Source organism: Lycium barbarum, chromosome 4 (genome assembly GCF_019175385.1).
Source record: "Lycium barbarum isolate Lr01 chromosome 4, ASM1917538v2, whole genome shotgun sequence".
NCBI classification, from domain to species: Eukaryota; Viridiplantae; Streptophyta; class Magnoliopsida; order Solanales; family Solanaceae; genus Lycium; species Lycium barbarum.
Genome location: NC_083340.1, coordinates 47866200 through 47881701, shown reverse-complemented (window position 1 = coordinate 47881701; position 15502 = coordinate 47866200). Strand labels below are relative to the sequence as shown.

Below are 15502 nucleotides of genomic sequence, written 5' to 3'. Positions count from 1 at the left end.
GAGACTCTGGTCAGGCCTTTTTTGTAGGAAATAAGGATGTCAACCGAGAAATAATACAGTGGCATAGACGGTTGGGACACCCATTTTTTTTTGCTTTAAAAAAATTATACCCTGGTTTATTTTCTAGAACTGAGTTTGAATCTTTGTCTTGTGATGCATGTGAATATGCCAAGCACACTAAAAACTCTCATCCTCTGAGTGACAATAAAAGCACAATTCCCTTTTCGACTATTCATTCTGATGTCTGGGGTCCTACTAAAACACTTTCTTTATCTGGTAGTCGATGGTTTGTTACTTTTATCGATTGTTGCACTAGAATGACATGGGTATATCTGTTAAAAGCCAAAAGTGAAGTTTTCTCCTGTTTTAAGTCATTTCATAAGATGATTTGTACTCAGTTTGAGGCTAAGATAAAGATATTTCGAACTGACAATAGCACAGAATACATGGATAAAACTTTTGGAGCTTACTTGGAGTCTTTTGGGATAATCCATCAAACTAGTTGTCCTTATACTAGTGCACAAAATGGGGTTCCTGAAAGAAAAAATAGGCATTTGTTAGAAGTAGCAAGATCCCTTTTGTTTACCATGAATCTGCCAAAGCCTTACTGGGGGATGCCATTCTAGTAGCTGTCTACCTCATCAATAGAATGCCACTTAAAACTCTTAATTTTCGGAGTCCTTTAGAAGCTTTAAAGGGTAAAAATGACTATACTGTTCCTCCAAAGATATTTGGGTGTGTTTGCTTTGTTCACGCTAGGAACTCTGGGAAACTTGAACCTAGAGCTCTTAAATGTGTCTTTATTGGGTATTCTCCAACACAGAAAGGGTACAAATGTTATCACCCTCCTTCTAGGAGATTCTTTGTCAGTATGGATGTTACCTTTCGGGAATTTGAGCCCTATTTCAGTATTACACCATCACCTCTTCAGGGGGAGAATTATAAGGAAGAAGAGATGGTTTTTCCTAGTTCTATTGTTGAAACTACTGCCACAAGGGAAAGTGAAATTGGAGAAAGAATTCAGGGGGAGACTGTTGGGCGTTTGGATAGGCCTGATTTGATAACTTACTCAAGGAGAAATAGAACAGAAGAAGTCATCATGCAACCTGCCGAAGCCGAACCTTCTTCTTCTAGTGAGTTATCTATACTTCCTAATATGTTAGATTTGCCTATTGCTCACAGGAAAGGAGTCAGATCTTGCACTAAACACCCTTTATCCAACTTCGTTTCCTATAATTCTTTATCTCCCTCCTATAGAGCCTTTGCCTTGTCTATTTCTTCTGTGTCTATTCCCCAGAATTGGAGGGAAGCTTTTGCAGATTCTAAGTGGAAGCAAGCTATGATGGAAGAAATGAAGGCTTTATCAAAGAATGAGACTTGGGAACTTGTCGCATCACCACCAGACAAGAAGTTGGTTGGTTGCAAATGGGTTTTCACTGTAAAACATAAAGCTGATGGTTCCATTGAAAGGTTCAAAGCAAGATTGGTGGCTAAAGGATTCACTCAGACTTTTGGAGTGGATTATCAAGAGACATTTGCTCCTGTTGCAAAAATGAATACTATTAGAATTCTTCTATCTTGTGCAGCTAATCTTGACTGGGACCTGCAACAGTTTGATGTGAAGAATGCATTTCTTCATGGAGACTTAGAAGAAGAGGTGTACATGGAGATTCCTCCTGGTTTTGGTACTAAACAAAGTCAAGGAAAGGTATGCAGACTGAAGAAAGCCTTGTACGGATTGAAGCAATCTCCTAGAGCTTGGTTTGACAGATTCTATAAAGCAATGATCTCCTTTGGTTACCAACAAAGCAATGCGGATCACACCCTCTTTATACGACATTTAAAGGGTAAACTCACTCTTCTCATAGTTTATGTTGATGACATAGTAATGACAGGAGATGACAAAGAGGAGATGACCCGATTGAAGAAGTTGTTGGCACAGGAATTTGAGATCAAGGATCTAGGAAAATTGCAGTACTTCTTGGGAATTGAAGTTGCTAGATCAAAAAGAGGAATCTTCATTTCTCAAAGAAAGTATATTCTGGATCTCTTGAAAGAAACAGGTATGACAGGTTGCAAACCAGCAGAATCACCCATTGAAAGCAATCATAAACTACAAAGCGGAGTTGGAAAGTCAGTTGATAAAGAGAGATATCAGAGGCTGGTTGGAAGACTCATTTATCTCTCTCACACCAGACCAGACATAGCCTATTCAGTCAGCCTAGTGAGTCAGTTTATGCATGATCCTCAAGATCCTCATATGCAAGCTGTCTTTCACATTTTGCGGTATCTGAAGTCTGCTCCAGGAAAAGGTCTACTTTACTCCAGACATGGTCACCTCCAAATAGAAGCCTTTACCGATGCAGATTGGGCTGGATCTTTAGATGACAGAAGGTCTACATCCGGTTATTGTACACTCGTAGGAGGAAACTTGGTCACTTGGAGAAGCAAGAAGCAAAGTGTAGTTGCTAGATCAAGTGTGGAGGCAGAATATAGAGCTATGGCCCAGGGTGTTTGCGAACTTTTATGGTTACAAAAGTTACTAGAAGAATTGAGATTGTCTGAAAAAAGGAAACTTTCCTTGTATTGTGACAACAAGGCTGCAATCAGTATAGCTCGAAATCCAGTCCAGCATGACCGAACAAAGCACGTTGAAATTGATCGACACTTCATCAAAGAAAAAGTCACGGGTGGTGTCTTGAGTTTATTCCACGTGTCATCAGAAAAACAACTAGCTGATGTGTTTACTAAAGGCCTCAACAAACGGACTTTTCATACACTGGTTTGCAAGTTGGGCATGTGCGACATCTTTGCACCAACTTGAGGGGGAGTGTTGATTTGGTATTAATGATTAAGATTGAGATGTTGATTTGATATTGATGATTAAGATTGATAGCTTAATTTTAGGAATATATTGTATTGATGTAAATGATTAGGAATTGATTGTGTAATATTGTCTTTCCTTATTTAGTCTTAGAACTCATGTATAAGTACCCATTCTTATGGATTGTATATTCATTTAGAAATACAAGAAGCCCTTTCTTCTTGCTAAAAATCTTCAGTTATACATTACAAGTTAACAAATAACAGCTTACATCGATAAAAGGCTTGGCAAAACCAACACGATTGCTCCTTGGAGTTGCATTCAATGCTTTCTGCCGGAGGATATGGTTTTCATCCTCTAAATTTGAGAGCTTCTCCTCCATACTAATATAGAAAAGACACATTAGTTTTAAATCATCTGGAAATCAACCAGTTATGAGAAAGTATATTGTAGCAGCAGCAGAAATGCATGTAGATAGAGACAGAAAATCTACATTTCTAACAAAGTTATACAGATATCGTTCCATTTCCTAATATATCTATTAAGTTTTACCACTAAGAGAAGCAGAAGACTAACTATGTGATGACATTGCCCCAAATAACTTCTCTTTGATTTATTAAAATGTACCTTTTTAAGTTCTGTTGGAGTTGTGAACATGTTTCTTCAACTGCTCTCAACTTGGCAATTGTGTCAGTAGACTCTTCGTTACCCTTTAGTAGCTCATGCTCCAATGCGGAGTTCTTCTCCTCCAAGGCGCTCATAGAACTCTGCAGAAGATACCAAAAATAAGTATCCCACAATGCAAATCTTTGGGCCTTCTTATAAGCTTAAAATTGCTGACTATCTGGGTTGCAGTAACGGCAAGCGGATCAGGCCCTTTCTGCTCTAAAGCAAAAGCAATTAGCAGGACTGTCTACCTTTAAAGTCCTAGTCTACAAAAGCAAGCAACTTGTCTAGAAGCAGTACTTTGTCAACTTATTTAATCAGTCATTAAATACAAACAATGCCAAATATCAGCTAATCATGACAAATAAGATTATCTGGTCTTGTAGTAGTTACAGCAAAATTTCTCGTGGTTATAGAAACCTTGAAATATCCAGCTACCAAAATCCAGCTACCCCTGCCCCAGACAAAATAACTGAGGGCCAATGGCGTACGGTTCAGAACTTGCTGGATAATGAGCCTGCTCCTCTACTCTTCTGCACTTAAATGCTAAGCTTTTGTCTACGGCAAGGTTCAAACCTATGGCATGCGCCTAATCCACAAATCATGCATTACGCTCTCACCACTAGACCAAAGCCTGAACTAGGGGCAAGAAGAAAAGCAAGTATAAGTCCTTCATTGACACTTAAAAGAAAAATTGACACCTTACAGAGCTCTTAAAAGCAACATTTTAGCAAACCAGTACTCATACATCACTGGATAAATTGTACATCACATAGTTCTAAACTTATAATCTCTTAAAACCTAAGCAGACCTATTGAAAAATTTAGCACAACGAATTAAAAAGACACATAGGTGACAACAATTAGTTGAGATTAAGGTTCAGTCATGTTAGTATGTTCTTTTTCTTTATAACCGAGAAATCACTGAGGGCCAAGGACGCATGGTTCGGAACTCGGTGGATAATTGACCCGCCCCTCTATCCTTCTTCACTTAAATATCAGGCTTTTGGCTGCGGCAGGATTCAAACCTGTAATATGCACCTAACCCACACATCATAAGATGCGCTCCTACCACTAGGCCAAAGCACTGCGTGATTATATGCCAGTAGAGTATGTTGAGAACTTCCAGTGCTCAGTCTAGATATTTAAATCTTGAATTGTGATAGGTCTAAATGGAGCAACACGGATCGGGAGGATTTATAAAGCCGACCGCAACCGGCGTGAGATTGAGGTGCAGTTGTTGCTGCTATATAGTACTATGCCCATACACTTTCTGGCTAATCAAGATCCATAAGGTATAGCAAAAGCCTTCCCGTTCTAGAGAGTGAGACTACTAGGTCATTATGAAGTTCAAGAAAGAGTGGTGCTTAAAATATGCACACAACATCTAGAACTAAATTTCCACAAGGGAATCAATCATCCAATTTAAATATGAGTAATCAGAGTTTAAGGCAGACAAATACAGAAAGCAGTGATATGACCTTCAGAAATGTATTTTCATTTCTCAGCTCAGTTACTGAAAATATTTCTCTTTCCAAAGCAGCTTTTTCCTTCATGTATAATTCCAGTTGTCTCTGAAGCACGGCATTCTTATTGACCTCATTGACTGCAGCCAGCTTCGCTGCATCTAACTCGAGGCTTAAAGATTCTACAGTCTTGTGAAGTTTGGAAATTTCCACTAATTTAGCCTCCTCATTTGATACCTGCATCACAATGTTCAAACGATATTTCATCCAATTAGCAAGCAAAATATGTTTAATTTGAGAAAAAATCATTTACATATAAGTTAACCATTGGACCAGTACCCGTAATTTTTTTTCTAATTGCAACCTCCAAGTGAGATCCTCCAACTGTCTCTCAAGCTTGGTTTTTGCTAAACGGAGGGCACCAGCTTCATTAGCTTCCTGTATAAGGGGAAAAAATAAGTGTCAACTCTTCATAAAGAAATAACAGCTGAACTATAGGAAAATCAGGGGAATAGAATTTCATCCACAGAAACCTGGAACATCAATTTTCTTAATGTCTGCATGGCAGCAATCTACGGGGTTGAATCAATATTTAAAGATCCTATAGTGGCAATATTCAACTAAAGCATATAAAAAGAATTTGCTTGCATCTCTCACTAACAACGTTCCGCTGTGCAACATTAGTTCTTGTCACCACTTTTTTAATGGGGCAAGAGAAATATATAGAATCTCAAGCACAATGAGCAAAAGCAAGAGCATCAATTTCTTAAATTTACTGTAAACAAAAATAAGATGCAAACTGAAATATCCTTAGACAAAAGTGTACATGCGTTTTCATGTGGAGCATAGATGTAACTTATGATATACAACAACAACAACAACAACCACCCAGTGAAATCCCACAACGTGGGGTCCGGGGAGGGTAGAGTGTACGCAGACCTTACTCCTACCAAGGTAGGACGGCTGTTTCCGAAAGACCCTCGGCTCAATGAAAATCATAAAAAGAGGTCAGATAGGCTAAGAAATTCAAAGCAATATGGAAATGCAAATAACGAAAACGACACAGATAAGATAGAATAGAATAATCAAAGTACAGGAAATAACAGATAATACCAGAAATCAGAGCACAGGAAATTCTACTGCGATAATGTGCCTATTAATAATGAAGGATAACGAGACTATCTACTAGCCTTCTACCCTAATGTGGGTCCTCCAAACCCTCCTATCTAAGGTCATGTCCTCGCTAAGCTGTAACTACGCCATGTCCTGTCTAATCACCTCTCCCCAATATTTCTTCGGCCTACCCCTACCTCTTCTGAAACCATCCATGGCCAACCTCTCACACCTCCGCACTGGGGCATCCGTACCTCTCCTCTTAACATGCCCAAACCATCTCAGTCTCGCTTCCCGCATTTTGTCTTCCACCGAGGCCACTCCCACCTTGTCCCGAATAGCCTCATTCCTAATCCTGTCACTCCTGGTGTGCCCACACATCCATCTCAACATTCTCATCTCGGCAACTTTCATCTTTTGAACATGAGAGATCCTAACTGGCCAACACTCCGCCACATATAACATAGTCGGTCTAACCACCACTTTGTAGAACTTGCCCTTAAGTTGCAGTGGCACCTTCTTGTCACATAGCACTCCGGAAGCGAGCCTTCATTTCATCCACCCTGCCCTAATACGATGTGTGGCATCCTCGTCAATCTCTCCGTTGCCTTGCATGATAGATCCAAGATACTTGAAACTACTTTTCTTCTGGATGGCCTGGGTACCAAGCCTAACTTCCACGCCAATCTCCTGAGGTGCTTCACTGAACTTGCACTCCAAGTACTCTGTCTTGGTCCTACTCAGCTTAAACCCTTTAGACTCCAAGGTATGTCTCCAACCCTCCAGCTTAGCGTTAACTCCACTACGAGTCTCGTCGATGAGGACTATGTCATCCGCGAAAAGCATACACCATGGCACCTCACCTTGAATTTGTCGCGTCAATCCATCCATCACCAAGGCAAATAAAAACGGACTAAGAGTTGATCCTTGATGCAACCTCATCCTAACTGGGAAGTGCTCTGAATCCCCTCCTACTGTCCTTACCCTGGTTTTGGCTCCCTCATACATGTCCTTGATCACTCTAGTGTACGCCACAGGTACACTTTTAGCCTCCAAACATCTCCATAGGATCTCTCTTGAAACTTTGTCGTAAGCCTTTTCTAGGTCGATGAATACCATGTGTAAATCCCTCTTCCTCTCCCTATACTGCTCCACCAGTCTCCTCATAAGATGGATGGCTTCTGTAGTTGAGCGTCCCGGCATGAATCCGAACTGGTTCTCTGAAATATACACGCCTCTCCTCACCCTCATCTCCACCACCCTTTCCCACACTTTCATAGTATGGCTTAGCAGCTTGATACCTCTATAGTTGTTGCAACTCTGGATATCCCCCTTGTTCTTGTATAGAGGGATCATTATGCTCGACCTCCATTCTTCGGGCATCCTTGCCGTCTTAAAGATGACATTAAACAACCTAGTCAACCACTCCAAACCTACTGAGCTCGCGCTCTTCCAAAATTCCCCAGGAATCTCGTCCGATCTGGTCGCTCTTCCCCTGCGCATCCTACGAACAGCACTCTTAACCTCCTCAACCTTAATACTCCTGCAATACCCAAAATCGTGACGCCTCCCTGTATGTTCCAAATCTCCCAACACGATGTCTCTGTCCCCTCCTTCATTCAAGAGTTTGTGGAAGTATGACTGCCATCTCCGTCTAATGAGAGTCTCTTCTACCAATACTTTTCCATGCTCGTCCTTGATGCACTTCACTTGATCCACATCGCGTGCCCTTCTCTCCCTCGCCTTGGCTAGCCTGAACAATTTCTGATCCCCGCCTTTCTCTTCTAGTCCAGCGTAAAGACGTTCAAAAGCTGCCGTTTTTGCCGTCGAAACCGCCAACTTCGCCTCCTTCCTCGCTATCTTATAAAGTTCCCTATTCGTCCACTTCTCCACCTCATCCTTGCTTTCTATCAACTTCGCATACGCCACCTTCTTTACTTCCACCTTCCCTTGCACTTCTCCATTCCACCACCAGTCCCCTCGATGCCGACAACGGCCACCTAACGAGACCCCCAACACTTCCCTTGCTACAACCCTAATGCAACTAGCTGTCCTATCCCACATACTGGTCGCATCCCCACTACTATCCCAGGCCCCCATATCCTTCAATTTCTCTCCCATCTCCAAGGCACCAGTCGTGGTCAAACTCCCCCATCAGATCCTAGGTTGGTCATCCCCGACCCTCTTCTTCCTCGTCATCTTAATCCCTAAATCCATCACCAAGAGCTTATGTCGGGTTGTAAGGTTGTCTCTCGGAATGACCTTACAGTCTTTGCACAGACCTTTATCATCCTTCCTAAGGAGTAAATAATCTATCTGAGTCTTAGCCACCGAACTACGGAAGGTTACCAAGTGCTCCTCTTTCTTTGGGAAACTCGAATTGGCTATCACCAAACCAAAAGCTCTTGCAAAATCCAAAAGTGAAACTCCTCCTCCATTTCTGTCCCCGAAGCCGAAGCCTCCATGCACATCATCATAACCTCCCGAAATAGACCCGATGTGTCCATTGAAATCCCCTCCCACGAAAAGCTTCTCCGTAGGCGGTATGCCTCCCACTAACTCGTCCAAATCCTCCCAAAAACGCCTCTTCTCCTCCTCGCCTAAGCCCGCTTGCGGCGCATATGCACTAATAATGTTCAAAGTGAGCCCTTCAACGACCACCTTAATCGACATCATCCTATCAGTGACTCTCCTAACCTCTACCACCTGATCCCTTAAATCACTATCTACTAAAATGCCTACCCCATTCCTATACTTCGTTCTACCAGAGAACCAAAGCTTATATCCGTCTACCTCCTTAGCTTTAGGACCTACCCATTTGGTCTCTTGGACACAAGCTATATTAATCTTCCTCTTCTTAAGAATCTTAACTAGCTCTATGGACTTCCCCGTTAGCGTCCCAATGTTCCAAGAGCCTACTCTCAACCTAGACGCTCCTTTAACCCACTTACCCTTCCTAACCCTCGTCCCCGTCCCCGAACGAAAACATGACCCTAGTCTACCATCAATACCCAAAGCCACGAAAACGAGTATGAACTAATAAGTTATTTAAAGGTCTAAAATCAGCAAAATGTAACTACAAGTGTATGAACAAAGACTAGATATGGCAACCGGAGGTACCAACTCCAGTTAAACCGAACTTGTTCGTCGCCGGGAAACACTGTTCAGCGTCGGAGTACTGTTCACTGCCGGCGTACTGTTCACAGCCGGAAAATTCGCCGTCGACGGAGCAGCAAAAAAAAAGTAAATCTGGCCGGAAAATTAGCCGGCGTTACCTGAACGTGACGGTGGCCAGAAAACTTGAGCGAGAAAAGTTACCGTTGAGCAGAGGAGAGAGGAGAGAGAAAAGTCGGAGAGAGGAGAGAGAAACACACCATTTTTCAATAAACAGAAAATTATGCAACAAAATGAAGAAGATCTGAGAAATAAAAACTACAACACTGATATTGTAGTCCTTTTAAACGTAAACAGTCTTATGACCCGATTCATACATAAAAGGCAACAGATGACAGCATTTCTCACTTGGCTGCTAATACTGTTTTATCACTACCTTTTACTTTCAGAACTTTGTAATTAACATCTAAAGCACTGGAAATGTGTGTCCTAAAAGGCTATGCCTAGACATATCCTGGCATTTTTCTTATGCTTTATGCAAGCACAACAGACTAATTGGCATGATCACTAATAATGGCAGGCTAATAGTTGTCAAGTCTTCGTATTGTAGCATTGCATTTTTCAGCAGATGCAATCACAAGCTTCTTTTGACTAAAAGTCAAAAGCAGACAGCCTAACCGACATGGTCACCAATAATGGCAAGCTAATCGTTGTCAAGTCTTCGTATTGTAGCATTGCATTTTCAGCAGATGCAATCACAAGCTTCTGTTGACTAAAAGCAGACAGACTAACTGACATGGTCACCAATAATTGCAGGCTAATCGTTGTCAAGTCTTCGTATTACAGCAATGCATTTTCAGCAGATGCAATCATAAGCTTCTTTTGACTAAAAGCAGCACAGAGTCAGCTAGAACAATAATTAATTCCATGAAAATATTGACCATGCAGCTACTACATTTGCCATGCTACCTTAACCACTTTAATGATATGTTTGTCCCTCATAACAATGACGATATCTCCATCATCAAATGGAGAAATTTCAAGCAGAGATTTGCAACCTACACATTAAAAAAGAGAAGTATCCACCTGTTTGAGCCTTCTGAACTCTCTTCTTGCCATTTTTCGCCTCCACAGGCATTGAATTGCAATAATATTGGATTGACGATGACGATAAGCTAAGCGCAACTTGCACATTCTCCAATGTGCCTATGCAGTAGCAGAAAAAATATCAAACATTAGCTTAGAACCAATTTCTATTTTCGTTTTTTATCTCTCTTTTTCCCCCTGTTTTTTGGGTGGTGTGGGGGAGGAGGGGGGGCCACAACTGTCATCCCATCTAAATAGTTCTTGTTTGAATGTAAAAGCACAAATTTATGAATGTACCAGCTGTAACAGGTGGCAAAGGCACATACTCACCTGAATGATAGTAGCAGCCTTATTCTCCTTCCTATGTAAGAACTTCCGTCGAGCAGCAAAACCACGAGTGCAAGACTGTATCATCAGTGAAGAAGCATAAAGTTTCACATAAGCATTCCTCACGATCCACTGTCTCACATATTTTTGAATTATGATGGCAGCCGATGCTTCCAGCAGTGCAGCATATATATTACGAGCAAGATAACCTACAAAAAGTCGGTAATGTTTTCAAGCCTCATTTAGTGCTCAAACCAATAAAGATGCAGGAAAAGCCACCTGCCATTAGCATTAAAACACATAAAACATACAAATATAAGCAAATAAAAATAAACACAAGTCAGAACACACACTCTTAAAACCAGAGTGGAGACTTCATCTTTTTCAGATATGACAAGTAGGATGTATTGTTTTCTCAGAGCCAATTACCAGAAAGAGTTATATATTCAACCAACGATTACAAGAAATCACGATCCGAAGAGAAAACATGACAATCTATTATTTATTCAATAAAGCTGCTTCAATTTAAAATATCAGAGCACATCACACTTCATCTTTATCCAGGAGGAAGTATGTTATTACACTACTTGTTGCATATGTTCTCATAAACAGGATAACGAATAAGAGTGGGGAAACAAAATCAGGTTGTGACTAGAAAATGATTCCCATACTCAAGCTGCAATACGACTGAATTTCACTTTAAAGGGAAAGTGGGAAAACAAATCAGGTTGACTAGAAAATGACTCAGCCCTTTGGCTGCATGTGGCTTCGGTTTACAGTATGATCATAACGACACCATCAGTTTCCAACTTAACAAACTGTAGAATATTGGGAGATGGAAGATATGTTGATCCTAGAAATCTGCCTGAGAGATATTGTACTGAGAGAAAGAACCTCTACAGCATAATTAAATCACCTAGGAAGTTGACTCTTGTTTGCCGATTGCAATTACATTTGCATATTATTCAAGTCCGTACAACAAATGTAGGAATCAAGAGAGCAAGAAAAGGTCTTGCAGCCTAATTAAATTTCTGCGAGAACAAAACAGATATTTGAATTTTCTGCTTCTAGAATTTCAGATATACTAGCATCAAGCAAAATGTCGCAGTTCTTTTATTTATTGGTCCCATTAATGAAAAAGAGTTAAACCAGAAAAGTTAGGAGAATCCTAAGAGGTCGCAAAGCCTAAGGTACAAATCAAACTAGATGAATGTCAAGATCCGTCCTATAAAAACAAAAATACATCAAAGATTACTTCTAAACAAAGTTTTGTTCCCCGAAAAAGGGAAAAAAACAAGAACCTAAAAGTTGTGAATAAGGGGACAACCAAAACCACAACGTATTTCTACTAGACTAGACTAGAAACTAATAGTATATTACATAAGATCTTCGTATAAAGAGATGTTATCTCTTTCAATCAAAAATGGTAAGTTTAAAACTAGGAACAGGTAGAGAATAACATCATTCCCTTCTGATCTACAGATTTGTGGAAAAGCACATAAGCAAAGCAAACTATTGCAATAGTAATAGGCACGTGGATTTATTTTTGGGGAAATCAGACAGCTATGCACTATTCTGGACAAAGTATAATTTTGCAGTAAGACATTATAGTGAGAAGACGGACCTCTGCAGCAAGACTGTAGATGAACTGCAGCCATTCGGTTTGAGATGAAGTCCCTGCGTGCAAGAAATGTCCGTAGCCGACTTTGTATTTGCTTTGCAGAAGAGTCCAAAATCTCAGCACGTCGTGAGTCTAAAATACCAATCTGGCCAGCCCTAAGAAATACTTTCGTCTTTCCCAACTGCAGAAATGAAAAACACGACATTACTTCAAGAAACTCACAGCAGAAGATTACAAGGCGCGTGAAAATTAGCAGCCGGAAATTAAACTTAAATTTGCAACTGCCAGAGCATCAAACTTTGAGAAGTTTGTGCAAAAGATTATTACAGAAACCTGATAATTCCCAAGCTTAAGTTTCTGCAGTATTTTCTCTGTGATAGTTTTTTCATCATTACTGGACACAGGAAAAAAAAAAAGATCAAACAAAGTTTAATAAGATACAAAATCAATATAAAGTGCAGGAAGGGACCAAAACAACATTGATGTTTACAATGAAGGATATTGTTACTAAAACACTCAGCTGACATTCTCCTGCATCTTTAACTTTTGTTTTACTTAAAAAAAACAATGTAGTCCAGCGTATTCACAACAATGAAATATCAACATCTGCCAGAAAGGAATTAACATGGAAAAAAGGGTACTTCACTATATAAACCCGAAAGACAAGCCATATCTCATTACCAAAGGGAAATTTCTAGATATTGATATACTGCAGATTGCAGAATCAGTCATATATTGATCATATATGAACATACAACAACTGAACAAAGTTTTAAGTAGCCATATGCTGCACCAACAGATGTTGGTAAGATTAATCTCATCATCCAACTTTATTCTTAAAAACCCTATGTTGCCCAAGTTATTATTTATCAAATTTACTTTCATGCCTTATACCAGTCTTCAAAAGAATCCAAGCAGAATAATTGAATTGCCAAAACACCAACTATTACATGCTTCAATCTTGACGATTTAAGGCAGGCCATAACCATGCCCACTTAAGCCAGTAAATTTGCTCTTATTCAACTTCAGATGGTAAGTGACAAAGATTAAAGTGGGTGCCAAGACAAAGTTAGAAGATTGCCAAACAGAAAACCAGACTCCAATTATTATTTTTTGCCCGATTTAGGAGCACACCTGAAATTCTAAGGTGCATAGATGATTGGTTGCATTTTGTGGGAAATCATTGTTTGGTTATTAAGTTTTCACTGACGCATTTAATGTTTACTGTACTGCTTTTAAATTAGCAACGTAACAGAATTTTGATACTTAGCACTTTCCGGTCTTTTCAAATGATTGCACCCCTGAAACTTCCTATCCTAAATTATACATTGATCTATGCATGATGGTGTTCAACTTCTAGATGAAAAAATACTTTGCACTTACATTTATTAAGTTCGTTTTTACTGGTTTTCCCTTTTTCCCGTCATCTAGTTAATTATTTCCTCCAATATTCAAAATAATTGACCCTGAGTCACGTCCCTTTGCCAATTTAACTGCAATGTGTATGATAACTATGCCTAGCAAAAAGGGCAAGCTGCAAAAGGATATCCTTCTCAGACATCAGAAATCCTATGTTTGATAAATAAGCCCCAATTTGAATCTGAAATTTAAGCTCATTGGAGATTGAACTGGATACCATATCCCTCTATCAGGTTAACTGCAATAACTTTGATAAGCATGCCAAGTAAAAAAAACCAAGCAGCACAATAGTTCCTTCTTACGTAAGCCGGCCAACGCAAACCACAGTTTGGATGAACAACTGCCATTTTAATCTGAATTTTAACATTGTCACAAAACCAACTAGCAAAAAACATTAAGTTGGTAGCTCTGCTAAACTAACCAATGAATTAATATGCATGGAGATGTTTGTTGGCCATATTTGATGTTTCCGACATCCCATTACAAATCCAGTGCAAGAAAACAGAAAATAAAATACAAAAGAGGGGGTCAAATAATTTCACCAACAGAGCTATAATAGTAAGGACTAAAGCAAACCCACCTGCCATCCAACATGTCTAAAACAATTAGCCCAAATCGATCTATAAATTCATGGTAAGTTCTGCGCGTGGGATAACCCGCCAAACTTATGCGCACGGCCTCAAGAACACCCTGCAATGTATCATATTACTGATAAATTAGAACATTCCATTCAAGAAAATGCACATGCACAGCCTTTTCATTTTCAAATGGTTAAGAAAAGGACTTTGCAGCATGAAGGCTGCAGAAAAAAGTATATATAAAATCAGTTCCCCAAAAGTTCCACAGATCACACTGTGACCCAATGGAAGAAGCAAAACCGACTTAAGAAATCAATGTCATATACACTCAAGTCAAAGTGAATGAATGTGTAATTAGAAGCATAACAAACATACATACGTTCATTGAAGCTTCTTCTTTGAAAGAACTTAGCTTCATACTTTGAAACACAGAACGTAAAGAAGCTGAGGAGATTAATTTAAAGTGCCAAACAAAGGAAAGCAATGGAAGAGAAAACAAAATCAAATTGCACTACTAATGAGCAGTTCAAGAATTGAAATGAGTCAAATGAGAAAACATAACCAAACAGGAAAAAAGGGCAAGAAAAATATTAAAACAAGAGACCCTACTAAAAAGAAAACAGGCAAGTAACTGACAGGAAAAACAGCCCACCTATCCAACATCATTCCAAAATAGAATCAGAGAATAATAGGCAAATCTTGAAGAAAAATGAAAGAAAATTAAGCATGCGAAGTTATATTGAAGAACAATGAAAGAAAATTAAGCATGCGAAGTTATATAGAAGCAGGCATGAAACATTCCACTATAATACCATATGCAAGAAACCAAGATTAAATAGCATAAAGCAACTCCATGGAAAAATAAAAAAAAACAAATCTTATCAGTAAAATGAGTGAAGAGCCAGAACATTTGGCATATGGCAATAAACAAATTCTATATCAACTCACCCCACAACGCAGTTGGTGCAAGATGCTGAGGTTCTCAAATTTTTGAGGCCGATTCATTGAATTTGGCTTCACACAACGAATATAGTGTGGTTCTGTTGAGCTGAGCGTCTCCATGAGAGCTTGGAGTTGTTGCTACAGAGAAGAAGATGTGAGGGACAACATAATCTAACAAATATATTATCTATATCACTGCACCAGAAATTTAAAAAAAAAAAAAAAAAAAAAAGGCACACCGCAAGGCCAATGTCAAAAGGATTGTGAAAATGAAAGTTTAAACCCCAACATTTTTTATACAAAGCAGGGTATGTCAATGATACACTACAAGTAAATGCATGTGCTTT

General features: G+C 39.5%; 1 protein-coding gene across 4 annotated transcripts in view; it reads right to left on the bottom strand.

Annotated features, from left to right (window-relative positions):
* The window catches only part of LOC132635993 (myosin-15-like), a 49632-nt gene that overhangs the window by 14656 nt on the left and 19474 nt on the right, over positions 1 to 15502 (bottom strand). For all 4 annotated transcript variants that reach the window (XR_009580892.1, XM_060352618.1, XM_060352617.1 and 1 more), the window contains exons 16-25: positions 15162 to 15293; positions 14216 to 14325; positions 12550 to 12610; positions 12220 to 12397; positions 10599 to 10804; positions 10269 to 10388; positions 5295 to 5393; positions 4971 to 5192; positions 3452 to 3591; positions 3096 to 3207 (exon numbers count right to left, since the gene is read on the bottom strand). Coding sequence is in view for 3 of the 4 variants with exons in the window: in XM_060352618.1 (XP_060208601.1) it covers positions 3096 to 3207; positions 3452 to 3591; positions 4971 to 5192; positions 5295 to 5393; positions 10269 to 10388; positions 10599 to 10804; positions 12220 to 12397; positions 12550 to 12610; positions 14216 to 14325; positions 15162 to 15293 (1380 nt within the window). In the remaining variant the exon portion in view is untranslated. The remainder of the gene's footprint in view (positions 1 to 3095; positions 3208 to 3451; positions 3592 to 4970; positions 5193 to 5294; positions 5394 to 10268; positions 10389 to 10598; positions 10805 to 12219; positions 12398 to 12549; positions 12611 to 14215; positions 14326 to 15161; positions 15294 to 15502) is intronic.